Here is a 27,280-nt window from a genome sequence, read left to right as displayed (position 1 = left end):
CGGTAGGACATATCAAAATCCACTCGGTAGGAAAGGAAAGAACACCTCGGCTCTCTTTTATGAGGTGAGCATTGTGGTCGTCTTACTGCACAGTAACAAGCATGACTGACTCCGTGGCAAAGAGTATTACACCATACGTCATTTCTGTCCCTGATCTACCTGGGAACCGCCAAACGCATTGGTGCATCAACACCAATCTCCGGCTTCTTCACACCGCATCATGTTAGAAAATCTGCCCGCTGAGATTCTCTACCTCATCGCATGCCACTTGCCTACCGTCAATGCATTGGTGCAGCTCTCTCGGACCAGCAGACGTCTGCATGAAACCATCGCCGTTGATAATTGGCGGATCTTTCGTGCCTTTGTACAGAAACAGTTCCCCGGTTCGAAAATCCCAGATTTCTGGAGGGAAGCAGCTCACTCGCTCACGTCTCGCTCGCGAGCCTTGGACAAGTATGCTGTCCTAGGTAGGTTTGTCTTTCCGCCACAGGCAACCAGAATCGGATCTGAAAAAGCGATCCGAGGTGACAGGCCTACGCTTGGCTATCGGCCCGCCCTGGACACATATGAGACCTGGAACGGTTCAGCGTGGAACGACCGCCGAGAGGTTCTCGCTTGGGGTGCGGCAGACGAAATCTTCTTGCGAGTCAAGCATACAGGCTCGAAACCCCTTGAGCAATGGATTATCTTCAGTGATCTCGAGCATATCAGCAGTGTAGACGACATTTGTGGCCTACACATTTTGAAGCCAAACCATCCGGCCTATGAAAAAGGCAAGGAGCATCTGATCTTTGCTCGCGCTCGGGGCGAACTGCATCATCTCGCGATATCAATCGATGAGCCCTCGCATAGTTACCAGCAAGTATTCGAGACGTATGGCTTGGGCGTGGAGCGCACCGACTTGAGCAACGGGGAGGAGCCGATACTCGCAGCGCACTGGAACAACGGAACCATCGCGCTGTACAACACGGTGTCGACGAGCTCGAGAGTATCAGAATTTGCGCGTCTCCAAATCGACCCGGCGAAGAGAACCCGCAATAGATACTCTAAGTTCCTTTCACCTGACCTCCTCGCCATCGGGACAGGGCGCACCGACGATGCAATCACAATCTCCTCTATCACCAGTGAGCGTGTATCACTCGACCGGGAAATCAACCTGAACCTGGTCGACTATGACAGACTCGATTCCTCTACGGCGATCAAGTCAGACGTCAACGCCATCGCACCTTTAAACAACACCGGACAGGTCTTTCTCGCAGGATGGGGCGATCGAGCCGTCAGGTAACATCTCATGACCCTTCAATCACAGACCCTCCAACCATTAACTCCTTGACCCAGACTCCACGACCTCCGCTCCAACAAAGAGCACGAGATGACCTACCGCGACCCCACCGACGACAACCCGATCTACTGCATCCATCCATTTACCCACAACCGCTTCGTAGTCGGCTCCGGCGGCGAAGCCCTCGTCAAAGTCTTCGACCTCCGCATGGACCACGGCTACAACTACCTTGACGCAAAGCCCACAATGCGGAGCTTCGCGCATACTTCCCGACGAACCACTCCCACCAAGTCCACCAAATCTCTCGACACACAACTCCGCCACCTAACCCTCAACTCCCCCAACGACATCAACCACAACCCGCGCAAGGAGATGTCAATCTACCTCTCCCACCCGGCCCCAACCACCTACCACCAGCCCCGGAGCCAGCACCCCCGCCCCTACCGCGGCGCCATCTACACGATGAGCTCCCCATCCCCCAGTTCCCCGACCATCTACACCGGCGTCGCCGACGGCGTGATGCGCCTGGACTTCGTCGCGACCGACGACCTCACCATCGGCGCGGACCGCGCCTGGTTCGCGGACCCGCTCTCCCTCAACCTGCCCGCAACGACCCAACCCACGCGTCGTCGTCATCGCGCGGACCGCACCCTCGATCTATCGGGATACGAGCGTCCCGATTCCGCGAACAGCACCGCGGTCGTCCGGCTGCGCACGCAGCAGCCGTTTGACGCGGTCACGGACGAGGACGTCGAGGATGAGCTTGCGACCGGCTGGGATCGTCGGTGGACGAAGTTGAGGGATTTCAGCGCCTGGCGGCGAGCTGTATGATCCGAGGAGTTAGGCTCAGCGGGCTAGTTGCGGAGCTGGATCTTGAATACACGTCATGCCGGTGTGGGTTTCCGCGGGGGTGTGGTAACAGGGTTTCCATACACCTCAGGGAAAAGGTAGCTTTTTTCCTTTCGTTTGTTTCGGTTGCTGTAAAGTCAACAGCAAGAACTACATGGATAGACTGGATGTGCCCGGAAAGTTGGAAAGAACAAGTCATCATAGATCCTGTAGGTAGACGTCGACCAAGTTCGTTTCTTTAGGTTGCTGAAATCAGCCGAAGACGGTTTTAGATACAGTTAGAAGGGAAAGGCAATCAGAGATGACGTTGATTGAGAAAAGAAATAAGAAAGCAAAATTCCGACCCGGCTCCATTAGCGCCTTGCTGCAAGAAGCAAACATTTTTGAGGGACCCCATGATCTAAAGCATGCATCTAGATCTGATTATCTAATAATGTGACAGAGAATGGCTTTTTCTCCCTGGGATTGGTTGACCAAGTCTAGCAGCTTCTGTGATGTAGCCAGTGCACGTGGAAAGCTAGACCAAGTTGACCACAAAACCCTTCGACCAGAATCGATAGCGAAAAAAAGCAAACAGGATGGGGTATTGGACGACTGAAACGCATCATCTAGTCATCGAACTTGAAGGACTTGCCGCCAGAGATGTCAATGGGACCGCCACGGTAAGATCCACGCTTCTTCTTGTTCTTCTCCTTAGTGAAACCCTTGCCCCGGGTGACAGACAGATCTGCCCAGGCCTTCTCGGCATACGCATAGGGGATGTATTCGTTCGAGGGGTGGTGGTCGTACGGCTGCTCGCTGAGGAGAGCCAGGGGCGTGGGGCGAGCACCGGTGTGCTTCTTCTTAGGGAACTCGTTGCCAGGAGCAGGGCTGGCGCTGGCAGAGGGCGTCTGGCTCACTTTAGCAGCGGGTGCTGCCTTCTTCGAGTCAGATTCAGAGTTCTCGACGGTCTCGCTGCTCTCGGAGTTCGGAGTGGCTTTTCCGCTCTCTTCATCGGAAGAGGATTCGGAATCGGAGGAAGAAGAGCTAGAGGCCGAGGTGGTCTTCTTCTCCTTCTTTTCGGGCTTGGCCGTCTCCTCCTCATCACTGGAGGAATCGGAGTCAGACTCGGATTCGGACTCAGAGCTGGACTCGGAAGAACTATCTTCTTCGCTGGATGATGAAGACTCGGACTCGGAAGAAGAGGAGGATGAGTCAGAAGAATCAGACTCGGAATCGGAGGAAGATGAGGCCTCAGCAGAAGACAGTTTGGTCTTCTTGGACTTGGGAGCCCCCTCCGCCTCAGACTCAGACTCGGATTCGGAAGAGCTAGATTCGGCCTTGCGCTTGGTGCCCTGGGACTTGGAGGCAGGGGCAGCAGCAGCCTCTTCCTCCTTCTCGTCATCCGCATCGCTGTCGGAATCGGACGAGGAAGATGAAGAAGAAGGCGAAGAGCTTCTAGACTGCTTCTTCTGCGTCTTCGGGGCATCATTCATCTCAACGTCGGAGTCGCTGGAGTCGTCCGAGCTGCTCTCGCTGTCTGAGGAAGACGAGCTAGACTCATCCGAGCTGTCGGATTTGGAAGACTTGGGCTGCTCCCAGGTTTTGAAAAGCTCCAACAAAGAAGGCACGTTCTTGGTATCGGCACTGATAGACTTGCTGCTCAGCTCTTTGGCGAGAGCCTCGTGGGTCTTCGACAGTCCGTTCTCGGACAAAAATGAGGAAATTGCAGCGACGAGGGGCGCAGGAGGGGCAGGAGCCTGTAATGTAGATAATTTGTGAGTATACCCGCCCGGCGCATTCTAATCGACCTTGACAATAAGTCAAAAGTTGCTTACCGTCTTCTTGTCCTTGGACATCTTGGTAGGAGAGGATTTCTGAGCCTTCTTGCCGGCCATTGTAGCGCTCTGGTGCAGGAGATCTGAGGCTTGAGCGAAGGACAAAGACTCTCGGGCAGTGACTGGATGTTTTCGATCTTTCCTTTATCGGACTGACAGAAAAAAAAAAGTTCAAGAGGAAAAAAGGGACGGCGGTCCGGCAGAAGGCGGTCAGTGATTTGCCACGCTTTGACTGGACGGTCAAAGTTGTGCTTTCACGTGGCGTCCCGTGACTGAGGCTTGAATGAGGGTCACGTGAGACATACTGTAAATCGATCTGGATCGACCGATGATGAAACGCATCATCTCAGTAATCCATGATGAACCAAATGACAGCTGGAAATTTCGGAGGAGGGAATAGCTTTCCTCTGAGGTTGCTCCTTGTAGTGTGTTTATGATCTGAGATTGGTTTTAATAGCAAAGCAGTTCTACTTGAATGCTTGACTGCGGCAATATATTTGTACACAAGAGTTAATAAATTGATCTGATACATACTCGGTACTACTCGTAGCGAAAGGAGCAACCTCAAGTTGGACATCGTCTCTAAGTCCGTCACCTCCCTCAACGCCCTGCGCTGATACCTCAATCACCCAAAAATGCTATCCAGGCTCTAGATTAACTGCTAACTTCACATTCTGAAAAGTAGTTTGTGCAACACTACTCCACTCTTCGCCAATGACATCTGGCCGCGACCCGCGGGGAAGAACTGTTCAAGAATCAATTAATGCACATAATTAAATGACTGGTGGTTGGATTGAGGGCGAGACCAAGAGAACTGATTCTACTGGTAAGGTTCCGGTTGTTGGAGCATATTTGGATACAGTTAGACATAGATGATCAGGCTCAGCGGTGACTTTTGGTCATTGTCGTAACATGTATGCAGAGCTAAGACGAAGATAGCACCTCCCGAACTGAGTTATGAAGCGGTTTCGGGTTTATATATTTTGTTCCTGAAAACCGAGCTATATCCTCAAATGATGTCAAATGATGAGTCGGTTTAATGCATGTCTAGTCAGCCTCGTTCTGGTGCCGTGTGTGCTGCTGCTGCTGCCCGCGCACGAGCTCCTCCCTTGACTTCCGCCCGCGACAATTCAGTTAGTGTCCGCTGCCGCCCATCAATTAATGACCTAATCCAACTCTCCGCCTCCTTCATCTTGCTTGTGTTTCGCATTCGGGTTTGCTCTTAACGTGATTCTATATGTCGCTCGCCCCCTTATACTAAGAGTACCGGCCTTCTTTCAAGTTCTGGCTTGCTGCGACTTAATCCTTCCACAGGCTGTTTCAATTTCCCCCGTCGCGCTGCGCCCCTTCTCGTGTTTTCCTTGCCCTCCCCGACAATGTCCACTTGGTGTCTGGCACATCCTGAGTGATCCAGGCTTCCGTGCTTAAACAACAAATATGAGCAGCCGTGATCGCCCACGGGGCCCTCCGTCGAGTGATCTCCCCCCTCAAAGGGATCCGCGTCGTGGAGGCGATGGTCGCAATGGCGGATTTGCCGGACCCGGCGATGGCTCCTTGTCAAGGGCGGAGAAGTTTGAGGACGAAAAGAGGCGGATCATTCACAGCTGTTTCTCAAAGAAAGATAGTGATGGAACTTGTATGCCATCCGCCCCTTCAAGGTCAATTGTACTGAGCCAAACTGATCGCCTCTCTCTCCGTTCCAGTGGTCGAGTCCTACATAACACATGTCCGCATCATTGAAGATGCGGCGTACCCGTCTACCCCCGCTCCCCCGAACTCGCCGCCCGAAAACAAGAAGCCTAGAGTAATCATTGTTGCTGTCAGAAGATCGGGCAGAGTGCGCTTGCACAAAGCTAGGGAAAATAACGACGGATCTTTCTCGATTGGGAAAACATGGATGCTGGACGACTTATCCGCCATTCAGTCGTATAACGCCCTGGTACCGTCGACCCCATTAGAACAACAACAGAAGCAGTGGGCTCTCAATCTCGGATTTGTGGTCACCGTGGGGAAGCCCTATTATTGGCATGCGCGGACCTCGAAAGAGAAGGACTTTTTCATAGGCAGTCTGATCAAGATCTATCGCAAATATACTGGCGGCAAGGTGCCCACGCTTATCGGATTCGACGATCGTGAACGGCAACTGCTGGCTGGGCCCCCTCCGACTGCACCGCCAGGCCCTCAAGCCCCCCATCCCGGCCCTTCTCGATCTGATGTGACCTTACCTCCCCCTCGCCCACCCTCATCTCAGGGTAGTCGACCTCAGTCTCCGTACACAAGCCGTGCCCCCAGTCGCGATGGACCCAAGCGGCCTCCGGCCGAGGAACACACTCTCCGGAGTCAGAAGAGTCGAGAGCAGATGGCAAGGCCATCCACTGGTCAGTCTGCGAAAAGCGGGTTTTCACCACTTGGTCCCCCGTCACACCCGCCGCCGATACCCCCGGACCATCGTGAGCAGCCTCCCCCTCGTGCGACAGAACGAATGGGAACAGATTACAGGGGCCCGAAGGCACCTCTGCCCCCTCCGCACGAATCTAGAAGTAGGGACTTCCCTTCAAGTCTACAGGTTGCCCCTTCTGCTGGGTCACTGGAGAGGTCCAACGGCCACAACATTCAGATTGGCGAAATCAGCCCAGGAGTCTCTAACCTGGAAGTTCGGCCACCGTCCTCCCGAGATGGAAGGCCAGGTCCCGAGTCCAGACCTGCTATGCTCCGTACCCATGATTTACACACTAGTCGCAGCAAGGATGGCCTTCGACCTACCACACCCGGGTCGGTCTCCGGAGAAAATCGCACTTTCTTGCACAGTCCAGCAAGTAGTGCGGGACCGCGATCACCTCTGCGAGAAGCATCAGAAAGGTCGTCTAGGTCAGATATACAGACAGAGCTCCAGGAGCTCGAGGCTCCTGTCAGCTCAATGGTCGCAGACCTGCCGTCCACTTTGATGCCGGGCATGTCAGCAGGCAAAAAGACGCCAACGACTCCCCAGAATCCCGAACCTATCGCTGTTCCAGTTCCCGCACCCGCATCCGCACCCGCACCTGCATCCGCACCACCACCAGCACCGGAATTGATCATAGCACAACCAGAACCTCCCCAGTCACAGGACGCTGCCGAACCAGCTACAGAATTGGAACCTTCTATGTCAACCAGTCCTCCGGATGAACTTGAACTTGTAGCGGAGAACCTTGACGCGCACCGCCCGGGCCTTGGTCCGATGGTAAAGAAGAAGCAAAGCAAGGATCTTGCTGGAGCATTTCGCAAAGCCGCCACTGCTTACGGCGCTTTCAAGCCGAGACCCGGAGGTGCAGGCGAGAGGCTTCTAGCAGCGGCGAAAAAGCAGAAAGCAGCCACGGATGAACCCGACGGTATCACGAGCGTTGTTCCGGCCCCATTTTTGCTTCGGACGAACAGCGACAACACAACGGTTGGCCCCGACAGCCCGGACAAAGAGGAATCTCCTGCTTTGCCTCAAGCCACAGAAGAACAGCCCGCTGCACCTCCACCAATCACAATTCCTGTATCGGAACCTCCTACGGTCGAAGTAACCCAAGCTCCTCCGCTAGAGCCCGTCGTCGACCCAGTCGAGGCACCCAGTGATACGCGGGATACATCGAGACCCACGGTACAAATTGTCACGGATGAGAGGTCAAGGTCTGTGTCGCCTTCACCACATGACCGTCGCCGTAGACGTCACGAAGACAACACAATCAAGTACTGCCAGTCACTTGGGATCAACCCCAGTATTTTGGTAGGGCGAGGTGTGGAATTCGATGATATTTTGACAGATCTTGGCTGGAACGGACGGCTGAGCGATGAGAAGCGTATCGAAGATCTTGAAGCGGATATTCGTCGTGAGATAGGGCGGGTTGAGGCTACCAGCTGGCTTGGTAATCTGGAGCAACAGGAGGGGAAAATTGATCAACTGGCCAGACTCATTGACAAGACAGTCGAGGAATGCGAAGAGTTGGATAACCTTCTTACTCTGTACGCGCATGAACTGAATGTAAGTCATATTCCCTGGCATCTCTATGATCTGAATCTTAACATCTTGCTAATCGAGCTATAGACACTTCACGACGATGTGGCCTACATTGAAACACAATCGCAGGGTCTGCAGGTGCAGACCGCTAACCAGAAGTTACTTCAGAATGAGCTACAGAACCTCCTGAAGACACTCTCTATTTCTTCTGATGACCTACGTGCGCTGAAGGAATCGTCGCTGAGCAATCCAGATGGTCTACGAGATACTGAACTCGCGCTGTCAACATTGTATAAGGCAATGCTGATGATAGATTCTGATATACGGCAGAACAAGAGACGGCTGGCCGACTCTGCTGGAGATCATGGCAGCCTGGGCGTTTATGCTGACACTGAAATTGGACAGATGCGAGCCATTCAGGAGAAGAAAGAGGAATATCGCACACATGTTCGTGTGTTTTTGCAGCGATTAAAACAATTCATGACGATCGCCTACAGAATTGCAGAGCAGAAGAGGATCGACGCTGTAGCAGCCGCTGTACAAAAGGATCCGCTTAAGCTCAACAGCGAAGCTCGGGCGTACTGTCGTCGAGAATTGTGGCAGTACCATGCAGTGATTCTCTTTGCGAGGGAAGTCAGTGGAGGAGAGTGGCAGGCCCTGATCAATCTCTATGAACAACAGGCTAAAGCGCCTTATCAGAATGACTTCCGAGATAACAATTTGTCTTGGAAGAAGATGGCAAGAAAATCCACAGGAGATGAGCAGGAGCTCCTTTTCACCCATCAAGAGAAGGAAAAGGAGAGTGAAGGTATCACGATGGCTGCTCGCAAGCTCACAGTCCGCAGAGGCAAGACTATCCGTGCGGCGGCAGGACTCAAGCTATCTTCTAGTGATAAGCAAACCGGCAAGCTTGAGCCTTGTGAAGCATTCGCAGGCACACTCCAAGAGACACTGAGAATGATTTCCGAGGAGCAGAACTTCATCGTTCATTTCTTCCACCTGAACTCGCTCTCTACAGTCGAATTTCCTGACCTAGTCGCTTCGGGCGCTCCTGAGGAGCGCAGGGTTCCTAATTTCAGCATTAAACAATTGCATGACCCGGATCGAGGCATGGCAAAGAAGGTGGAACAGGGTATGGACGAGCTCTTCTCATTCTGGCCAACTGATATGCAAAATCTTGTAGACTGGGCTATTCAAGCCGACCCACTGTAAGTGTTAAGCGTGTCCCACCTTATCATTAATCGATATGCTGACTCGCATAACATAGGCAAGGAATTGGTATCCTGCTGGCGTTAGAAAAGGCTATGTCGGAGTTCGATGATGCAAATCAAGACTTCATTGTCCACTCACTGCAGAAACTGCATTCCCGACTCCTTGGCCTTTTCAACCGTTTCGTGGATGAACAAATTCGAGGCATCGAGGAAACCAAAGTCAAGGTGAACAAGCGCAAGGGTGTCATCTCTTTCATGCGAGTGTTCCCGAACTTTGCCACTGCAGTGGAGAACCTCCTTTCGCAGCAGTCGCAGGAATTCTATGACATCCGGATCAGTGTCAACGAAGCTTACGATCGCATTAATCGTGCCATGTGGGAGTCGCTCAAATTCATCGCCAAGGAAGCTCCGGGCCAACCTACAGCAGCGACAGCCGCGTCCGGCGATCCGGAGGATAAAGAGATCTTGAACTATCACATTCTCTTGATCGAGAACATGAACCACTACGTGGAAGAGGTCGGGATTCGGGATCTCCTGGTTCTGGAGCGATGGCACGCCCGGGCGCAGCAAGACATGCAAGAGCACTTGAAGCTGTATCTGGATTCGGTCATTCACCGACCTCTAGGTAAGCTGCTCGAGTTCGTCGAGTCCGTTGAGAGTTTACTGGCGAGCGGTATGAACCCCGCGGACATCGCCAGCCGGCCCAGCCACTCGCGATCGGTGGCGAAGAAGGTGATGGCTGCGTATGACGGAAAGGAAGTCCGACGAGGCATTGAAGGGCTAAAGAAGCGGGTTGAGAAGCACTTTGGTGATGCGGACGATCCGGGCCTGAGTCGGAGTCTGGTGTTGAAGGTGCTCCGGGAATGCGAGGGTCGTTACGAGGAGGCGTACGACCGTACCCGGCGCATCATTGACACAGTGTATGAGGGACAACTGGAGCTGGAATGGCGCAAGGAGGAGGCAGCTGCCATGTTTCAAAGATGACAGATGGTTATTATTGGTATTTTTAAGTTTCTGCCCTTGCTTGGCTGTCTGTTACCTGCTGTTGAGTGCGAATCATACAAGGGGCGCATGGAATTGGGCGTTTGCTTCTTCATTTTCCAGGTTTACATCTCTTGTTATAAGCCGCTGGCTTGTCCGAGTACCCTTGTCTATTTCTGTACTTATAGTTCGTGAATAGGTCGTAATTGTTGAGTGGGGTAAGGGGATTTCCCGCACTCCTGTATCGAAGAACTACCCCATCAAAGAAGGATTGATTCTATGGCGTTGCTAGCCAAGGCCAGATGTCGTCTCTGGCGGGCTCACGCATGGTCCGAAGTAAGGACTCGGCCCCTAGTTAAGGTACTTAGCCAGTGGCCCATGCGGAACGCGGCAAGTACAAGTAGTCTATGAGTAGATGGAATCGCGTTTTGGTGTCGATCACTCGGGGAGAAACTTCAGGTGAACTAATAATGTCAGCGGTTGACCCCTGGTTCTGTGTTTGCAGACAGCCGATCTTCACCCGGTCCAGGTAAACGGCCAAAATTGCGGCCGCGACACGAGCCAGTATTGGATGGATTTCAGGGGTGGGAATGGGTCTGTGCTGGAAGGTGAAAGAGGATCTTGGTCAGGCACTTGTGTCACTGTGGCCACTGTGGTGTGTGTGTGTGTGCCTTGCCTGACAGTCACTAGCATAAATCAATGATTAGATATGCTATTGCCAGAACAAACAAACAAACCGAGAGAGGAATACATTTGACCTGCCAGAAAAAGCAAAGAGCTGGAACGGAACACAGTAACGTGCTGTTTGTTGCATTACTGGTACTGGCTAGAAAGCCACCAAACCGGTGCATGAGAGTCGATCGATCGGCTCGATCCCGATGGATCCATGGATGGGCGATAGTAATTAGTCTCAGATCCCGTGAATTGGGCGGGCAAAGGGCAAGGGAACCAGGGCTCACGTAGGAAGCAGACAGGAAAGTTATAGGTAGTGGAAGATGTTGACAGGGACGTCAAGAGCCAGATACTGCATATAGCAGCAATAGAATAGTTAAATCAAAGTTAATCTCGCAGGCAATTGCATTCCCTTTGGGAAACACTGAGTACGAGTCATTGATCAATGCTAAAATGAGATAGAAAGTGGCCCAGCCAAGTCTAGCCTCTTCCATAGACTGATTAGCCTCAGGCTTCTTCCTCCCTCTCTCTCTCTCTTTCTTTTTCCCGGTTGATTATTATTATTGTTGTCTCGACTAACTTACACCACAGTACGGAGTACACTACACTCACTACACTACACTACCTGTAACTAACCAGTAACTACTCCGTACTCCGTACCCTTTCAGTTGTTACTTCTCGACTCTCCCTCTTTTTCTCTATCCACTCCATCCACTCCATCCACTCCTCCTCCTCCACTCCCCTCCTCCCCATCTTCCCAATTAATCATTTCCCCATCCTTTTCGGGCTTCAAGTATCTTCCCACCCTTTCCCATTTCCTTTTCTTTTCTTCTTGCTTATAATCTTATATTCTTCTCCCTGCTCGATCGCTGCAACTTGGTAAGCTTCTCCCGCTCCCCCTCTCTACGTTTCAGTTGTGTGAAGTTTCTCCACAGTTCCTGCCAAGTGAACAATTGGGCTCCACTCCCATTCCAACTGCTTAGGGGAGAAAGAGGGCGCGCGTCCGCCGCACCCACGAATTTATTCAAGCTCCCCAAGGCAGAAAGCAACACAGAATTAGTCAAGTCGATGGGGCTGTCTTGTCCGGTGTGCGGGATGCTTACAACCACCGGCCTCATAACTATTCCTTCTATGTTATACCTTGTGCGATCAACAGGGTAGTGGTCACGGTCCCGGAGACCCTGCGCGACTCCCGCTCCTTGATGAACACACAGCTCTTTACACTTCCGCTTATCATGACCCTACTGACCCCTTCGACTCGCATTGAAACATTCTACGCTTGCGTTTCGCTTATTGGAAATTCATTCACTAACCGCACAGTTTCCGCGACGTATCTAGTGACCTCAGAACCGCACCCCTAAACCAAAATAACCTTAAGAAAGACAGCACGCCTCCGGGTCGCAATCGATTCGCGCTCGCACACGTCTGACGGATTGCCCGCATTCCTCCCCTTTCCACTTGTTGCAGACGGCTGCATGTAGCGCCCCCCCCCCTTATCTCAATCGATCAGGCCACAGATTCCCTTCTACCCCTCGCGACCCCGCTTTCGTGGTGCTCTCCTCATTCCTGAGACGATCCCCCTCCCTTTGAAAACCACCGCGGCGGGGTGTTGTCGAAATTGCCGCCTCGCATCGCAGTTATGCCCTGGCGGCCTCTGCCTCGCATTGCTTTTGCCGTGGCCATCTATCCCTTCCAGCCTTCTACTCCGGCAGATTTACCCCTCGAGCTCGGCGATGAATTGTACATAATTGAGCAAGGAGGCGCTGATGGAGAATGGTGTCGCGGCTATCTGGTCGCTCCGCCGTCGCTGCTGGCGGGACTGACCAGCACCAAGGGACAAACACTAGAGGCGAGGGTCTTTTCAGGCATCTTTCCACGGAACTGTGTCGAGATTCGCGAGGTCTTGGGCGACGGGGAGAGGACTATAACCAATGGAGACCGGTCGAGCATGGTCTTAACGCCTGGTACTGAGGGAGATGTGCGAGACAGCATCACTTCCTACCACGACGATGAGGGCCCGCTTGGGGAAGTTTCCGATGTGGTGATTGCGAAGAAAGGCAAGCCGTCGCAGATCTTCATCCACAAACTCGACGATGACGATCAGTCGAGTCCACGCTCACTTGTGAGCCATATCCTCGGCGCAGTCTCGGTGCCTTCGACACCTGTCATTGTGGCTCCGCGAGACCCGAACGCACCCAAACCGGCCGCACCAGTGCCGATGCTCAAAATCGGGGATGAAACGCCCACGTCGCTTTCGGAACCGCTCGTCGATGAGATCGCATCCTGCCTGCGCGAATGGCATTCGACCAATCTACACCAATTGCTACTGTCCCGCCAGTACGAAACCGTGGAGGAAATGTCGAAAATCGTACAAGAACTCGACCTCGCAAGGCGACAACTTCAATACAATGTGCTCACGGCCAAGGAGAAGGTTCAGTTGCGACAGGAGGTAGTGTGGAAGCTGGTTCAGGGTAATAAAACGTTGGGCGGAGAAGTCATTGTCAGAGATCCCCTGCAAAGGGGTCGTTTGCTCACGGGTGACGATTCTGCGGTGCAATTGACCAAGTTACAATCCGAAATGAGTATGCTCGATAGTACTCCCGCACATCAGTCAGACGCGGCTTCTCTGCATCATCTGCTGTTGGAAGTGAATGCTGTGTCTGGCCATGCGCCTGGGCCCGTGACACTGGCACTTTATTTGTGTTCACAGTCGGAGACTGGCGCTCTGACTCCACTGTCAGAGACCTACCTCCTCGACATTCCTTCCCCCGACAAATTCGCAAATTTGGGCCAGAGTAGCAAACTCAAGACTCTCTTTACCAACATGAGCAACACGGATTTTGGCGATGATACTTCAAACGGTCCAAAGCTGTATTTGATCGTGGCCGTTCGAGCATCGGAAACCGCCTCTGTGGCCAGCGCCGCAGCTCAATCAAGATCTTCACTCTCGCGCGACGGCTCCACGATCAGCAGAACCCCCACTGTAGCCAACCACGCGGCGAAGAACAGTCTGAAATCCCGTCGCAGTATGATGTGGACATCAAAGCGCGGCGCGACAAGCACCGAAGTGCTAAAAGAAGCTAGCAAAGGACCCCCTCGGTCTTCGGAGAGTGTCTCAAGCAATAAGGAACGGGCCAGTGGTGGCCAACCTACAAAAGAGCCAACCCATATTCGGACATTAGGGATCGGCTTCCTGGAAGTCTCCCAAACCTTACGCTCGGAAAAAGATGCAGAGGAAGTGATCAACATTTGGTCTCCATCTGGCGATAGCGATGAGAAGGAAGGACGCGCCGACAATTTCGACAGCGTCGTTCGCACCCTACTCCCAAGTTCGACTGGCAAGTATGTTCGATCTCAGCCAGCTGCTCGGCTCCATCTTCATCTTTCTCCGCACACCAATCCCGACGCAGATGCCTTGGTCCGAAAGAATCCTACGACCATGCTGAACGTCACCCAAACCCGACGCATCGGCTTTTCTCAAGCCCCGACTAAACCCAGATCTGATATATACGTCACTATCTCTCACGCCACTTTCCCTGATGATGCCCTTCTCTCCCATCCCCAGTCAGGCCAAGTCCCTGTACCGACGCTCACTGGCCTTCGTAATCTGCAACTGACTCTTGAGGTCCGGACCTCGTCAGGAGCACGCGTTGACCGCTGCGTTTTTCCTGCATCTAACCAGCCTTCACAGACCGCATGGCGGACCACGGTAGCTGAACGAGGCGCGCCGTGGAATCAGACAATTCGGCTTAACATCCCGACAGACCAGATCCCAGGATCGCATCTAATAATGAGTATCGCAGATGCCCCGGAATTCCCCTTTGCTCTGGCCTGGATGCCTTTGTGGGACAACAAGGCTTTCATGCGAGATGGCCCTCATTCACTTCTGCTGCATGCTTACGACAAGTGTACCTCGAGTATTGAAAACGGGAAGGGCGCTTATTTGTCTCTCCCGTGGAGCTCACTTGGTAAGAATGAGTCAGCAAAGGACGAAGCTATCACAGGACCCTTGGCTACATTGCGCCTGGACACGCACTTGTGCAGCACCGAATACTCCCAGGACCAAGTGATACTCAGTCTTTTAAACTGGAAAGAGCGACCTGTCGATGAAGTTCTGGACACTCTGAAGCGGGTACTCTTCGTGCCAGAAATTGAAATCGTGAAGCAACTCAGCAGTGTCTTGGATTCTTTATTTGGGATATTGGTTGAGAACGCTGGAAATGAAGAGTATGAGGACTTGATCTTCAACAACTTGGTGACGGTTCTGGGCATCGTGCATGACCGACGGTTCAACCTTGGCCCGCTCGTTGACCACTATGCTGAAAATCAATTTAACTTCCCTTTTGCCACGCCGTGTCTTGTCAGAAGCTATTCGCGCCTTCTTCTGGCCAACTCTGATCCACAACAGTCGCGCAATTTGCGCGCCATGTTCAAGGTGGGCCGACATGTTCTGAAGTTCATCATCAATGCCCGACAACAGCAGAAGGCCAAGGAAGAAGGCATTGGAATTACCCGAGTTCAGTCAACCTTCAATCGCGACTTGCATACCATTTTCAAATCACTTGAAGCTCTTATGAAGGACACGTCACCCGCGACGGTAGGCAGCAAAACGCTCGTGGTCCAGCATTTTCACACATGGTTGCCTGAACTATCTAAAGTCCTCGGACGAGATGAGACGATCATGATTGCGCTCAGTTTCATGGATGCCTGTAAAGATGTCAAAGGGATGCTGATCCTGTACAAGCTCGTTCTCATTCAACATTACACCCGCCTCGAGATTTTCAGCTCCGGCTCGGAGAGACGGAGCCTGATCTCCAGCTGCATCAGCTGGTTGGCTCCGTACTGGGGTGCGACAGGGGCTGTATCTGACCTGTATCGCGACCAAGTACGCTTGTGCTGCGCGGTGGTCGCGGAGTTGTTGAAGCAGCCTGATTCTCTTATTTATGAGTTCATGCCAAAGATCGTTTCATCATACTATTCTATTATACCCGATGGGGTGGAAGAAACCAGCTACCTCTCCTTACTTTTCAGCAAAACGTTCCCGTTCCAAGTCAAGTCCTCGAAACACTCGCAGCGGTTCGATGAGGCCTTGGTTGAACTTTCTGCGATCATGGCCGCTACGGCAGCGGTGCCCAACCCCAAACGGCCCCGGTTGAAGGGCTTAGAGCTGTCTGCTTTCCTCTCCCAGGCGTTCGAGGTTCATACCTCGATACTGAACTGTGAGGCTTACCCTGAAAGCTGGCTAAGCGTGCACGTTTACAACCACCGCGCGACAGTCAAGAGTCTCGAATTCCTTGCAGGAATCCTCATCAAGAAATTTCTTCCAGCTCCGGAAGAGGCTGAGACTTTCGACACAAGACTCTGGGAGAATTTCTTCATGACTCTGCTCAAGGTCGTTTCGAGCGAGGCGCTCGCTCTCGAGACCTATCCAGAGCAGAAGCGACGTGCCATCTGGAAAATTGCCGGCGATGTTCGAGAACAAGGCGCGGATCTACTACATTCCAGCTGGGAAGCCATCGGATGGGAGACTACCGACGAGGAGAGTGAGCGCTACGGTTTGAGTAAGCTGGGCGGCTACCAAGTGCAATATGTCCCCGGACTGGTGGCACCCATTATCGAACTTTGTCTCAGTGTGCATGAGGGGTTGCGACATGTTGCTGTCGAAATCTTGCGGACGATGATTCTGAGCGAATGGGGGCTTAACCAGGATTTGTCCATCATCGAGACGGAGGTCATTTCCAGCCTTGATAACCTATTCAAACGGAAGAATATGAGTGGAAGCGTGGTGCAAAAGTTGTTCATCCAAGAATTGATGGATCATTTTGAGGGCTACTCTGTGTTCGATGAGGATCTCTCCGAAGCAGTCGGTGCTTTGATTGCTACGGTGGATGAGCTTCTGGATCTCTTTGTAGCCTCACAAGGTGGATCGATGGCCGAGAGTCTGCATACTCTTCGATTGATGAAGTATATGAAAGACATGGGCCGAGAGGATATCTTCATACGCTACGTGCACGAACTGGCTCAAGTTCAAGCTGCCGCAGGCAACCTCACTGAAGCTGGCCTGGCGCTTCAATTCCATGCCGACTTATATGACTGGGATCCAAGACGGACACTGCCGGAGCTGCTCAATCCTGCTTTTCCTGAGCAAACATCATTCGAAAGAAAGGAGTCGCTGTACTTCTCGATTATTCAGTACTTCGAGGACGCCAAAGCTTGGTCGCACGCGCTGGTGTGTTACAAGGAGCTCACGCAGCAGTACGAAGACACGACTATGGATTTTGCCAAGCTTTCAAGGGCCCAGAGCTCCATGGCCAAAATCTACGACCACATTGCGAAGCAAGACAAGCAGATCCCGCGATATTTCCGTGTGTTGTACAAAGGACTCGGCTTCCCACCTACTCTCCGTGACAAGGAATTCATCGTCGAAGGTGCTCCGAACGAACGGATGGCGTTCTTTGTGGACCGTATGCAGAAGGAGCATCCAGCGGCGCAGATTATGTCGTCGGGTGAGATTCGAGACTACGAGGGCCAATTCCTGCAAATCAGCTCTGTCAGCATCTACCGGGATGTGGATCATCCAGTCTACCAGCGGTCCAAGGTTCCGCAGTCAGTCAGAGATCATTTGCTGGTTTCTGAGCCTTGCCAGTTCACAACAACGCTGAGGAGACATGTGCGCGACACGGATGTGACGCAACAGTGGGTGGAGAAGCTCATTTACACTACCGCAGAACCCTTCCCCAACATTTTGCGTCGCAGCGAAGTGGTGGAGGTGAAAGAAGTCTCGCTGTCGCCGTTGCAGAGCGCTCTGGAACGGACTTGGCGCAAGACTCAGGAGCTGACGTTGCTACAGCGGCGGGCTGCATCTGGTGAGGACACTAGCCTGAATAACCTTACGGAAGCAGTGCAGCAATTACTAGATCTCAATGCAGCCACTCCGAACTGCGTTGCGTCCTACCGGCAGTTTTTGTCCGATGTGCCAGACGAGGACGAGGGTGGACTGGTGACACCCAAACCCGCAGATCCGATGAAGAACGCACTGGCAGTAGCTCTCATCGACCATGCGTTGGCGATCAAGCATGCCCTGGCGCTGTACCACCGTCCGGCCCACCAAGCCACGCAAGCGGAGTTGATGCGTCGGTTCGAGGAGGCATTTGCGCCGGAAATTGCCTCACTCCGTCCAGTCGAGCCTGAAACTCCTCCCAGATCCCCACGCAAGTCAGCCAACTCGGTGGAAGGGCGCCAGAAGCCGTCTAGCTCGCGAGCCTTGAGCCCGGAGCAGGAGTTGATTCGCTCCTCGCGCAAGACACATGGTCGTAAGCACTCCGCGAAGCAATCAGTCAGCCATCGGATTAGTGTCATGAACCCTTTCAAGCGGACCAACCATGCGGCAAGCAACTCGGTGACTACAGTACAGGAGGAGCCGAAGAAGCAACCAGGCGTCAACGGAACCCAGGCAGCGGAGCAAGGTCAGGGAGAATCCGGCGAGCATGATGATGCGGCCACGATTCACAGTCGCACTACGATCCAATCGCGCGATACTCAGACCAAGCGACGGAGCCTCTTTGGCGAAGTACTGCACAAGCACGGCTCATCCCTGTCCATCAGCAGCAATGCTCCCGAAGAGACCCAGAGCCAGAAGGAACAACGGTCAAGAAGTGCTTCTCGGGACACTGTTGCCATCTCACAAGATTCCGTCAGCCGCACGACCTCTCGTACCAACGGAACTGTTGAAGGGCGTCCCTCGGTGAGCGGTCCGAAGACTGGGGGATGGTCGACTATTCCTTCCATCAGTGACTACCCACGGCCCGTGACGCGGAGCAGCATGGCATCTGTGCGCAGTCCAGAGATCACCAGCCCGACAGGACATAGTAACGGGCACAGCAATGGCCATGGTCATGGCCATGGGAAGCGCGATTCGATGATGAAGCGATTCAGTCTGCTCAAGGGCGTCAGTCGAAAGGGCAGCCGTCATGACTTCAAAACGGAAACTCCGCTGCGGGAGGAGTGACCTTGATTTTCTTTTTCTTTTCTGAATTCTCTCTCTGATACTCTTTTCTTCTTAATGTCTGGACATTAACCTTTTTAACTGTGCATTTTTTTGACCTATTGGATAAGCGTTGAATTCAACCTTGTCTTGCATTGCAGCGATGCTTTGATCTTACCTGACTTCACTTCACTTCTCATTCTCAACCCTTTCGTCCACCGATCCAGGCACGATACCATTTTTATTATTATTATTACCGAGATACCTTCGTTCTCTTTCCCCTCCTTCTTCCTCCCCTCGATTGGATCTCATTTGTGATTAGAATATTTTTTGTAAGATATTTCGACGATCTGTCCGGACCTTGCATTCAAAACTATACCCCGGAGAAGGTGAAAGATTTACGGAGTGGGCCCTGATAGGTGTATATCATTAGGTAGTTCAGTGTTGTATACAAGATTGTTGCAGGAGCCCAGTATCAGTAGCAGTGTACAGTGTACATTCTCTTGGTGATATCGAACGGGAAGCAAGGTGGATATATAACAATAGAACAGAAGCAGGCCACAAACAGCAAAGCAACTAGCAAAGCAACCGACCAAGCAACCAGCAAAGACAACAGACATACGGTCATTTCTCGCTCTCTCTTTCTATCTTCCCTCTATGTGAAGCAATCGCACCCCTTCCACTTCAAGCGTGGAGCTAATTGCCCTCACCCACAACAACCGGCAACTCCATCTCCACCAACCACGGCGCATTGATCGGATGATACTGCACGTTGACCACGCTGGCGTTGACGAAGAGGGTCTCCTGGCCCGGGTTCAAGGGCATCATGCTGGCCTTGCTGACGTCGACGCGGGCGCAGTGCTCCTCGCGCGTGCGCGGCTGGTCGCACTGGATGATGGAGTCGTTGCCCGTGCTCCACTCGCGGCGCATGGCGCCGTACCCCTCATGGATGTGGCCGAAGACGTGCAGCCGGGGCCGCGCCCGCCTGACCGCGCGGTACAGGTGCTCGCACCCGACGCTGACATGGTTGGGCACGACGTGGTCCAGGATCCCGTACGGCGGGCCGTGCGTGATCACGATGTCGATGTCCTGGCCGTCCGGGATGGGCGCGGGGGCCACGAACCCGCCGCGCCCGGAGTTGGCCGCGATGGCGCCGCGCGCGCCCTCGCCGCGCGAGCCGGTGCTGCCGTGCGTGCGGGGGCGTTCGCGGGTTGCGGCGGCGGTGGTTTCGTTGGGTTGCGCCTGTGCCTCCGGGTGGTGGTGGTGGTTGTGCGCATGGCCGTTTGTATGGTGGTGATGGTGATGATGATGATGATGCTCCTCCGTGCGAGTTCCGATTGCCGGATTCCCATCCACACCGGCACCATCCTCCTTCCTCCTGCCCTCAGCAGTCCCCGGCGACGACGAAGAAGAAGAAGAAGAAGAAGAGGCAGAAGAAGCCGAAGCCGAAGCAGGCGGATTGAACCGATCCACGCCGCGCTCATACCCAAACGCCCACTGACAGAACTCCGGCGTCCAGCTGGACGCATACACCTTCAGCCGTCTCTTCTTCTTCCCACCATCCCCTGGTAACTCGAACTCATGCACCCCCTCCCCCAACAACCGGATCCCGGCATCCCACGCCTCCGGACCGGTATACAGCCGGCGAATCGCCTCGGGATCCTCCAAGTGGCCCGGCTCCGCCTTGCCCGAGCTGATGTTCGCCGCGGACGCCGTCGCCGACGGCGCCGTGTGGTCCGTCCGGTTGCGGTGGCGGTGGTGGCCCAGCGACTCGTAGTAGGGCGCGTCGAAGGTGATGTCGTGATTGCCCGGAATGACGAGCTTGAGGCGCGCCGGGTGCGATTTCAGGTACGACAGGGTCGTGAGGTGCTCGTGGCGGCGCGAGACTTTGGTGAGGTCGCCGGCGTGGATGAGGATTTCGGCGGCGGGGAGGGGCTCCAGGAAGGCTGGGGGTGGGGTGGAGGACTCGTGGTCGCGGGGATGTGATGAGGAGGGGGAGGAGGAGGAGGTTGTCGGCGGTTGCGGGGTGAGGGTGTGCGTGTCGCTTAGGAGGAGGAGGGTGGTTTTTTCGGTGGGTTGTTTGCGGTTCATTGTTTTTGCTGGCTGGGGGTTGCGGTTGGATCGTGGGTGGTGACGTTTTCTCTTTGAGTATGGGTGGTGGTGGGTGGTGAGTTGAAGATTAGAGGTATGTATGTGTTGGTGGGATTGGGGTTGTATGTAGTTGGATGGATGTTGGAGATATGGTGTGATTCAGTGGCTGGTGGATGGAAAGTGGGTTAAACCAGGATTTGTTATTCTAGGGAAGGAAGCGGGAATTACATACCGGGAAAAGAGGGGAGGAGAGGGGAAAATTATATCATCGATGGGGGTGGTTGATGGAGTATAACAGTGAAGGAGGGAGTATAAGATGAGAGAAAAGGACCGCGCGGGTGAAGTCTCTCTTTCGTCATCAGACGATCAACCCAGTGTGCCTGCTACACTACTACACTACAACTACACTAACACTAACACTAACACTAACACTTACACCAAGGCTAAGTCCGACCAGGCAACCTACACTTCACTACCTTGACTCTACTTATTCTATCTCTTCACAGTCTTCTGCCTGCTACTGAAACCCCAGTATCATCAAATCTGAACTTTGCATAATTCATCCATTGCTCAGAGCTACCAGTTCATTACATTGCTAACTCCGAAGAATAATAATTCATTCCCTGCCCGAAGACCACCACCAGCCACACAGCGCGCGCGACGAGATATCCATTTTTTGTAAAATTTTATGAAATTGGGGAAAAAATTTTATATGAAGTAAACACGACGCTTACTTGCGGATAGCACGCTGGTAGAAAGCCAACTCGTCACCCTCGAGGATGTAGCCGTCCACGCGGCCGCTCTGGCCGGGGCGGGAGGAGACAACGGCGTAGAGGCGACCGGACTCGAACTGCTTCTCAACGGCGCCCTCGACCTTGCCGTGGTCGGCGAAGCGAGCAGCCTGCTTCTTCTGGACGCTGTTGCTCTTCTTCTCCTCGGTGACCTCGGCGGTCTTCTGCTGGCGTCTGCGGCCCAGGGGCTGGCCGTAGTGGGCCTCGTACCATTGACGGAAGGGGGCGGCATCGATCTGGACAACGGCGGACTTGGTCAGGGTGTTGGTGCGGACCAGCTCGTTGTTGGAGGGGTGGTAGGCCACGACGATGACACGGGTCTTGCGGGAGACACCCTCGGAACCCCAGGAGAAGTTGCCGGAGTCGAGACGGAGGGCACGGAACTTCTGGTTGCCACCGCGGGTGCGGACCAGGTGGATTCTCTTAGCACCGATACGGGTGTTGGCGGCCTGGCGACCCTTCTCGAAGGCTCTTGAAGTCGACCACTGTCAGTACCACTTCTTGGGGCGGGACTTCGCGACTGGGTGTGTTGCATACCTCTTCTTGCGGTAAGTGGCCCGCTTGGCACCGGTGGCCGAGCGCTTGTGGCGCGAATCACGAGAGATACCCATATTTGCTGATCGTGGGGACTGAACCAAGACAGATGATTAGTGACCTTGTTTCGTAGAGAGCTGGATGCGATATCCCTTTCTGTGCAAGCCACAGAAATTCTTCCTTCGTTCCTCAAAAGTCTCGTATTTGATGTCGTCGATTGGGTGTGTTAGAGCGAGCAAGCAAGTAATCAATCAAGCGTCCAATTTGTTGTCGTCGAAGAGGCGATGAGTCGAAAGCAGGAAAGAAGAAAACTGATGTTGCACTGGTGCGATCCAACCGAGTGCAGATAGACGGAGCAATCGATCACAAGAAGACTTATCGATTATAAGGATATAAAAAAATCTTCTTGTACCGGCCTCCTTGCAAATCGTGGATTGATATTTTCACCGCCAATTCTCCTGTCGTCGGATTCTTGCTCCCCCGTTCTTTTGATAACGGCCTTCACTTCGAGATTCGAGATCGAGACTTGCACGCGCACCAACCGACGTTGTCGAAACGAGACCGGAGAAACAGAGAGAAAAAAAATCCAGAGCTTCAAGAAAGGGATCGCAAATGCTCAAAGAGACTGTTGCAATAAACTCACCTCTAATCCTGCAGCCCTTCACCAGGAACGCAGCGGGCAAGGGTCGATGGGGTTGGTCGAAAGAGTTGTTGATGCTGGTCGTCGACTGTCTCGTGAATTTCGCACTGTGGCTCGCTTGTTGGGGGGAGACACTTGCCCTACCCCGGGCTAGGCTGCATGGGGCTAGTCGCGTCAGGTGATGTGCTGAGTCATTCCGCCTCTCGCCAGGCGGTTTTCGGACACACTGAGTGTCGGTCCGCGGTCTTATCTAATCGGCTGCCAAGACCCCGTGACAATGGCCACGGCCACTAGCCCTATCTCGGTAGTTTTGCGCTAAGCTTGAAACGGGCTTCCCAGCAGAAGAGAGCATTGCAGAGGGCAAGGAGCACGGCCGGACAAGCACCGCAGTGTGGACAAGACTACCAGAGTACTTACAGTATCTCGATTCGTACTGGGTACTGTAGCATAGCCTATCTACCTGTACCTGAGACCTTATCATAAACACCACCCACGCTCAATCCTCCCATCCCACCCACCCACTCCAACCCCTGTAAATACTCAACAGCCCTACTTCTTCGCCTCCTCCTCGCGCACCAACCGATCAAACCGCTTGAAGCCCTGAAACCCCTCGACTAGCGTCGACAGCACCCACGCCCACCACACCGCGGACCCCAGCGCGACCCCATGCTTCCGTAGCCGCGTGTACGCCAGCACCGACGCCTCGAACGCGTGCACGACCAGCGTAAACGCCAACACCGCCGGCTGCATCCGGGCGCAGAACCCCGCGAACCCCCGGGGCCACCACCACCCGGTCTCCAGCCGCAAGCCCTCGTACACCCACCCGCCCGGCAGCAGGTTCTGTTGGCGGCTGAACGCCAGGATCCCCGAGAGACAGATCAGGAAGGCGAGGACGTCGCCGGGCCGGGACGGCACACGGTAGGTGGTGATCTGGATGTCGGAGAGGCGGAGCCGCTCCAGACATTCCTTGTGCATGGCGACGAGGCGGGCGCGGGTCTCGCTGAAGGATTGCAGCGGCGGGTCCAGCGCCACGGTGTAGCGGTTGCCGTTGTTCTTGGTGCGGATGACGAGGTCGGAGAGCGTGATGGTTTCGAGGGTCGCGGTCGAGGCCTCCGCGGCGGAGACGCCGTTGTACGCGCGGAGGTAGTAGGCGAGGGAGTCTTGGTGGTTGGCGTTCATGTGCGTGATGGTGAAGGATATTCCGTTGTTGTTTTTCCCGGCGGAGGAGGAGGAGGAGGAGGAGGGAGATGATGATTGGGGTTGTGGAGGAGTCATTTTGTTTATGGCCGTTCTTCCTCGCTCCTCTGGTTTCGACTCGGATTATAGGTAAGTCGGTCACTCGATGGGAGAAGCCACAAGGAGCGGTCTGTGAGTTGTGTCTATATACTACTCAACGAACGGTGAATCACGTGAATAGGATATGTAGTGGTGGTAAATGTGGTAGGACACTGTTGGACATGAAAATGAGTGACTTTCCTGAGACGATGGAAGGGACTCCCTTTTGCGATGCCAAGAATCCAGAGGGGCCGCCGGAGACCTCGGGCTAAAAGTCACCCCATGCTTCGCATGTGTTTTCCCCGTGCTACCCCATTTATGGGTTCTTGCATTCGACTAATATGGATTATGCTGTCTTCTTTGTGTTCTTGTGTTCACAACAGTTGAGCGGCAGATTTGTCTTCTTCTCACTCTCGGATGGTCTCCAGTTTTCAAGGTTGTTGGCTCGACATACGCCAAGCCATTGTATAGTTGAAGCCCGCACCACTTAGGGGACTCCAGCGATGCGGCGGTGTCTCAGAGCATCACAACTATGCTGTGAAGATAACCCTGGGATACTATGTGACAGGGTCACAGACCATTGGTCAGCCAACGGCAAGCCTGCTAACTCTATGAATTGATGCCAGCTTGGTTCACACACGCATCCTTGTCATCAAAGATAGACATATGCAGGCGGTCCCCTATGCATGCTACACGAGCGAGGATCGATCATACACCGTGCCAAGGTCCGGATGCATTGACTTGAGATAGAATGTTACATTTACCGCTATAACGCAAAATGACCGACGATGGGAGTATAATTATGCACAATAAACACTAGCCAAGACTCTATGAGAACAGCTGGACAACACAAAGAATAGAGCGACAGTAATCAACCAGTCAGGTAAAGATCCTTTCATAAATCGTCGTAACGCGACAAGCACAGGGCGGCGGGAACGGGATGTTTTGCGATGGCGAGGAAACTCTCGAGAAGAAATTCAGAGGGAAGGGTCGCTCTCGAAGCACAACAGAATCGAATCGGTGGGAGAGCATGTCGGATCATGCGCTGCGTTCATCAAAGAAAAAATCGTCAATCCGTCAGGTTCTATTTCAGTTGCTTAAGCGGAGTCCAACGGGAGTTTTTGTGGGGGGGGGGGGTTGTTGTTGTTGTTGTTGTTGTTTTCCCGGGGTTGCCGGGTCGGAAAACCCCCGAGGACTCTCTCATAGGAAAGATACCTCGAAGGTTCTCTTCGAGGCGAACCACAAGAAAACAGACAAGCACGAGAGAAAGGAGGGAGTTCGGGGGTATAGTGCAGGGATGGGGAGTCACTTACAGCAGAGCCAATGTCAAATCACCGTGGATGCGAGCCTTCAGCTCAACCTCGATCTCCAAGTTCAGTTCCAACTTCAGGCGCATACCCTCCTCATCTGCGCCCTTCTGGTCGTTCGAGGGTGCCGGATCCATTGCGCCGTTGGAGAGGTTCTTGTTGTCACTGCTGCTTATCGTAGTGGGCTGCCAGCGCTCCATCGCTTGCACAGCCTCTTGCTCATCATCGTCATATTCATCGTCGTAATCATCGTCATCGTCGTACTCGTCCGACGCATAGTCGTCCGAGTACTCTGCATCGTCATCGTCATCGTCGTAAGTCTGGCCTTGGGCCTGAGGTCGCCGGCGACGCTGGGCCGTCTGCTTCTGTTGCTGCGGTGCTTGATCTTCCTCTTCCTCGGAGATATAGTCATCCGAGTCGTAATCAGTCTCCGAGTCGTCAGGGTCGTTCGTGTAAGTGGGCTGTTGAGTCTTGGGTTTCTCGGCTTGTGCGGTGGCCATAGTGTATGTTCGTTGCTGTTTGTTGGTGCAGGGAAGCGGCAATTATAGCGTAGAAGGGCGGTTGCAACAATCTGGTCAAATTGCGTTTATACTACTCTGTATATCTGTGTGTATCTTCCGAGGGATTAAGTGTGGCTAGTGCCTAGGCGCGTCAGGTCAACGACGAGTATGAGTATGTAATCAAGCAAAACGAGAGAAAGGGAAAAAAAGAGGAATAGAACGAGCCGGAGCGACAATGGTGGGTTTACATACGAGACGGCACAACACCGATGGGACGGGACTGACAAGTGGAAGGCGAATCGTCGGAGGGCAGAGGGTCGAAGAATGAAAGAGACGAATAGGGTGAGTGGTACGAGCAAGTGGTCTGTGAGGAAGGACAGGTCTGGCAATGAAGCAGGCGTAATGGGCCAGGAAACACTGCAATCTTTTCGCATGACCGACTGGAGTAGTCAAGCGATATGACGTCTGAGGGGCAGGGAAGGAGAGCCAAAGAAGCGCCTCCGCACCACGGGCATCAACGACATCATCGTCGTCGCAGCGTCGCTCCAGCTTTCAGGTCAGGCGATTCCTGATCGGCCGAGCCACGTTGTCTGGACCCTCGTTTGAGGACGCAAGGGGTGATGATGGTGGTGGTGGTGGTGGGGTTACAATGACCACCGAATGAATTCATCGTCATCATGGGGGGGGGAGGTTTTGGAGAGAGAAGTACGTAGACTGTACTGATTGTACATCACATTTTGATAGAGTTGACTGAGAGAAGTACACGTTAGTACTCATACGTAGTACGTACCGGAGTATAGTTAGTGTGACCATCGGGTAACCAGAATCGCCCTGTACTCGGTACCTGGAAATGGCAGAGGTACGGCCGAGAGAAGAGCCATGGAAAAGTGCACTGCGGGTCATTCCAAGAGGTCAGAAGAAGAGGCAAATCGGCACTGCGTATCCGATCTTGACACATTCCATTCTGACTTCTATCAACTAATATGTGCTACGAAAAGCGGCAATTCACGAAGCGATTCCCAAGTACTAAACCTCCAGAGGTATACTGTACCTGTGGTAACAATGAAGGGTATTGTCCGTGTAATCCATGACATCTCTAGCCGTTGAAGAGTGACGTCTGTTGGCGTCATCCACAGTGACTGGAACGGGCATAAGTTGGTGGAGACACACGGCACAAGTCAATCAAACAATAAATAGCATATTGTCCGATACCTTCTTCCTATTGGGTCATTGGGTATGCCATTGGCAATGAACAAGAAGAACAAAAGGCCCCTGTCACTGTCAAAAAAACACTAACTCCCCCTCCCTCCTCAGCAATCGACGTCATCATCCCCAGCCCTGGCAGCAAAAGGAAAAAAAAAAAA

At 53.4% G+C, this 27,280-nt stretch overlaps 10 protein-coding genes across 10 annotated transcripts; 3 read left to right on the top strand and 7 right to left on the bottom strand.

Annotated features, from left to right (window-relative positions):
* Positions 1 to 217: 217 nt before the first annotated feature.
* BO86DRAFT_447071 (F-box/WD repeat-containing protein) lies at positions 218 to 2,113 on the top strand (the record flags this gene model as incomplete). Its single annotated transcript, XM_025676562.1, has 2 exons — positions 218 to 1,281; positions 1,339 to 2,113. The coding sequence occupies 2 exons, from the start codon at positions 221 to 223 to the stop codon at positions 2,111 to 2,113; spliced, it is 1,836 nt and encodes a 611-aa protein (XP_025529521.1).
* A 241-nt stretch (positions 2,114 to 2,354) lies between these two features.
* On the bottom strand, positions 2,355 to 4,090 carry BO86DRAFT_387892 (nucleolar and coiled-body phosphoprotein 1 family protein). The gene is made up of 2 exons (XM_025671711.1): positions 3,949 to 4,090; positions 2,355 to 3,870 (listed from the first exon to the last, which is right to left on the bottom strand). The coding sequence occupies exons 1-2, from the start codon at positions 4,006 to 4,008 to the stop codon at positions 2,740 to 2,742; spliced, it is 1,191 nt and encodes a 396-aa protein (XP_025529520.1). The 5' UTR covers positions 4,009 to 4,090; the 3' UTR covers positions 2,355 to 2,739.
* A 1,030-nt stretch (positions 4,091 to 5,120) lies between these two features.
* Positions 5,121 to 10,322, top strand: BO86DRAFT_387891 (GTP-Rho binding exocyst subunit SEC3). The gene is made up of 4 exons (XM_025671710.1): positions 5,121 to 5,584; positions 5,652 to 7,954; positions 8,018 to 9,138; positions 9,198 to 10,322. The coding sequence occupies exons 1-4, from the start codon at positions 5,386 to 5,388 to the stop codon at positions 10,123 to 10,125; spliced, it is 4,551 nt and encodes a 1,516-aa protein (XP_025529519.1). The 5' UTR covers positions 5,121 to 5,385; the 3' UTR covers positions 10,126 to 10,322.
* Positions 10,284 to 11,144, bottom strand: BO86DRAFT_43906 (uncharacterized protein). The gene is made up of 4 exons (XM_025676148.1): positions 11,082 to 11,144; positions 10,874 to 11,006; positions 10,643 to 10,808; positions 10,284 to 10,575 (listed from the first exon to the last, which is right to left on the bottom strand). The coding sequence occupies exons 2-4, from the start codon at positions 10,971 to 10,973 to the stop codon at positions 10,443 to 10,445; spliced, it is 399 nt and encodes a 132-aa protein (XP_025529518.1). The 5' UTR covers positions 10,974 to 11,006; positions 11,082 to 11,144; the 3' UTR covers positions 10,284 to 10,442.
* Positions 11,145 to 12,433: 1,289 nt separating this feature from the next.
* BO86DRAFT_309084 (guanine nucleotide exchange factor DCK1) lies at positions 12,434 to 18,802 on the top strand (the record flags this gene model as incomplete). The annotated part of the gene is made up of 2 exons (XM_025667798.1): positions 12,434 to 18,232; positions 18,281 to 18,802. 2 exons carry the CDS (start codon positions 12,434 to 12,436, stop codon positions 18,800 to 18,802), a joined length of 6,321 nt encoding a protein of 2,106 aa, XP_025529517.1.
* Positions 18,803 to 19,474: 672 nt separating this feature from the next.
* On the bottom strand, positions 19,475 to 20,869 carry BO86DRAFT_309028 (uncharacterized protein; the record flags this gene model as incomplete). Its single annotated transcript, XM_025667795.1, has 3 exons — positions 19,475 to 19,867; positions 20,137 to 20,146; positions 20,184 to 20,869. The coding sequence occupies 3 exons, from the start codon at positions 20,867 to 20,869 to the stop codon at positions 19,475 to 19,477; spliced, it is 1,089 nt and encodes a 362-aa protein (XP_025529516.1).
* A 730-nt stretch (positions 20,870 to 21,599) lies between these two features.
* On the bottom strand, positions 21,600 to 22,271 carry BO86DRAFT_398029 (40S ribosomal protein eS8; the record flags this gene model as incomplete). The annotated part of the gene is made up of 2 exons (XM_025673523.1): positions 21,600 to 22,131; positions 22,198 to 22,271. The coding sequence occupies 2 exons, from the start codon at positions 22,269 to 22,271 to the stop codon at positions 21,600 to 21,602; spliced, it is 606 nt and encodes a 201-aa protein (XP_025529515.1).
* A 1,093-nt stretch (positions 22,272 to 23,364) lies between these two features.
* On the bottom strand, positions 23,365 to 24,310 carry BO86DRAFT_387886 (DUF2470 domain-containing protein). Its single transcript, XM_025671709.1, has one exon. The coding sequence runs from the start codon at positions 24,107 to 24,109 to the stop codon at positions 23,384 to 23,386; it is 726 nt and encodes a 241-aa protein (XP_025529514.1). The 5' UTR covers positions 24,110 to 24,310; the 3' UTR covers positions 23,365 to 23,383.
* An 859-nt stretch (positions 24,311 to 25,169) lies between these two features.
* On the bottom strand, positions 25,170 to 26,060 carry BO86DRAFT_387885 (uncharacterized protein). The gene is made up of 2 exons (XM_025671708.1): positions 25,423 to 26,060; positions 25,170 to 25,193 (listed from the first exon to the last, which is right to left on the bottom strand). Exons 1-2 carry the CDS (start codon positions 25,914 to 25,916, stop codon positions 25,187 to 25,189), a joined length of 501 nt encoding a protein of 166 aa, XP_025529513.1. The 5' UTR covers positions 25,917 to 26,060; the 3' UTR covers positions 25,170 to 25,186.
* BO86DRAFT_43824 (uncharacterized protein) lies at positions 26,004 to 26,471 on the bottom strand. Its single transcript, XM_025676114.1, has one exon. The coding sequence runs from the start codon at positions 26,348 to 26,350 to the stop codon at positions 26,042 to 26,044; it is 309 nt and encodes a 102-aa protein (XP_025529512.1). The 5' UTR covers positions 26,351 to 26,471; the 3' UTR covers positions 26,004 to 26,041.
* Between the last annotated feature and the right edge of the window lie 809 nt (positions 26,472 to 27,280).

This window comes from Aspergillus japonicus (assembly GCF_003184785.1).
Source record: "Aspergillus japonicus CBS 114.51 unplaced genomic scaffold BO86scaffold_13, whole genome shotgun sequence".
Taxonomy (NCBI): domain Eukaryota; kingdom Fungi; phylum Ascomycota; class Eurotiomycetes; order Eurotiales; family Aspergillaceae; genus Aspergillus; species Aspergillus japonicus.
The sequence above is the reverse complement of the archived record's forward strand: the minus strand, read 5'-3'. Positions and strand labels throughout refer to the sequence as shown.

What these genes read in the sequence shown, in the direction of transcription:
- BO86DRAFT_387892 (XM_025671711.1), bottom strand. Translation starts at nt 4,008, where the DNA reads ATGGCCGGCAAGAAGGCTCAGAAATCCTCTCCTACCAAGATGTCCAAG. An exon ending in TGTCCAAGGACAAGAAGACG is followed by an intron (nt 3,871 to 3,948) that starts GTAAGCAACTTT and finishes TCTACATTACAG; the next exon opens with GCTCCTGCCCCTCCTGCGCC.
- BO86DRAFT_387891 (XM_025671710.1), top strand. Translation starts at nt 5,386, where the DNA reads ATGAGCAGCCGTGATCGCCCACGGGGCCCTCCGTCGAGTGATCTCCCC. An exon ending in GAAAGATAGTGATGGAACTT is followed by an intron (nt 5,585 to 5,651) that starts GTATGCCATCCG and finishes TCTCCGTTCCAG; the next exon opens with TGGTCGAGTCCTACATAACA. An exon ending in TGTACGCGCATGAACTGAAT is followed by an intron (nt 7,955 to 8,017) that starts GTAAGTCATATT and finishes ATCGAGCTATAG; the next exon opens with ACACTTCACGACGATGTGGC.
- BO86DRAFT_43906 (XM_025676148.1), bottom strand. Translation starts at nt 10,973, where the DNA reads ATGCACCGGTTTGGTGGCTTTCTAGCCAGTACCAGTAATGCAACAAAC. An exon ending in CTTTTTCTGGCAGGTCAAAT is followed by an intron (nt 10,809 to 10,873) that starts GTATTCCTCTCT and finishes GATTTATGCTAG; the next exon opens with TGACTGTCAGGCAAGGCACA. An exon ending in TGGCCGTTTACCTGGACCGG is followed by an intron (nt 10,576 to 10,642) that starts GTGAAGATCGGC and finishes GTTCACCTGAAG; the next exon opens with TTTCTCCCCGAGTGATCGAC.
- BO86DRAFT_387886 (XM_025671709.1), bottom strand. Translation starts at nt 24,109, where the DNA reads ATGACTCCTCCACAACCCCAATCATCATCTCCCTCCTCCTCCTCCTCC.
- BO86DRAFT_387885 (XM_025671708.1), bottom strand. Translation starts at nt 25,916, where the DNA reads ATGGCCACCGCACAAGCCGAGAAACCCAAGACTCAACAGCCCACTTAC.
- BO86DRAFT_43824 (XM_025676114.1), bottom strand. Translation starts at nt 26,350, where the DNA reads ATGCGAAAAGATTGCAGTGTTTCCTGGCCCATTACGCCTGCTTCATTG.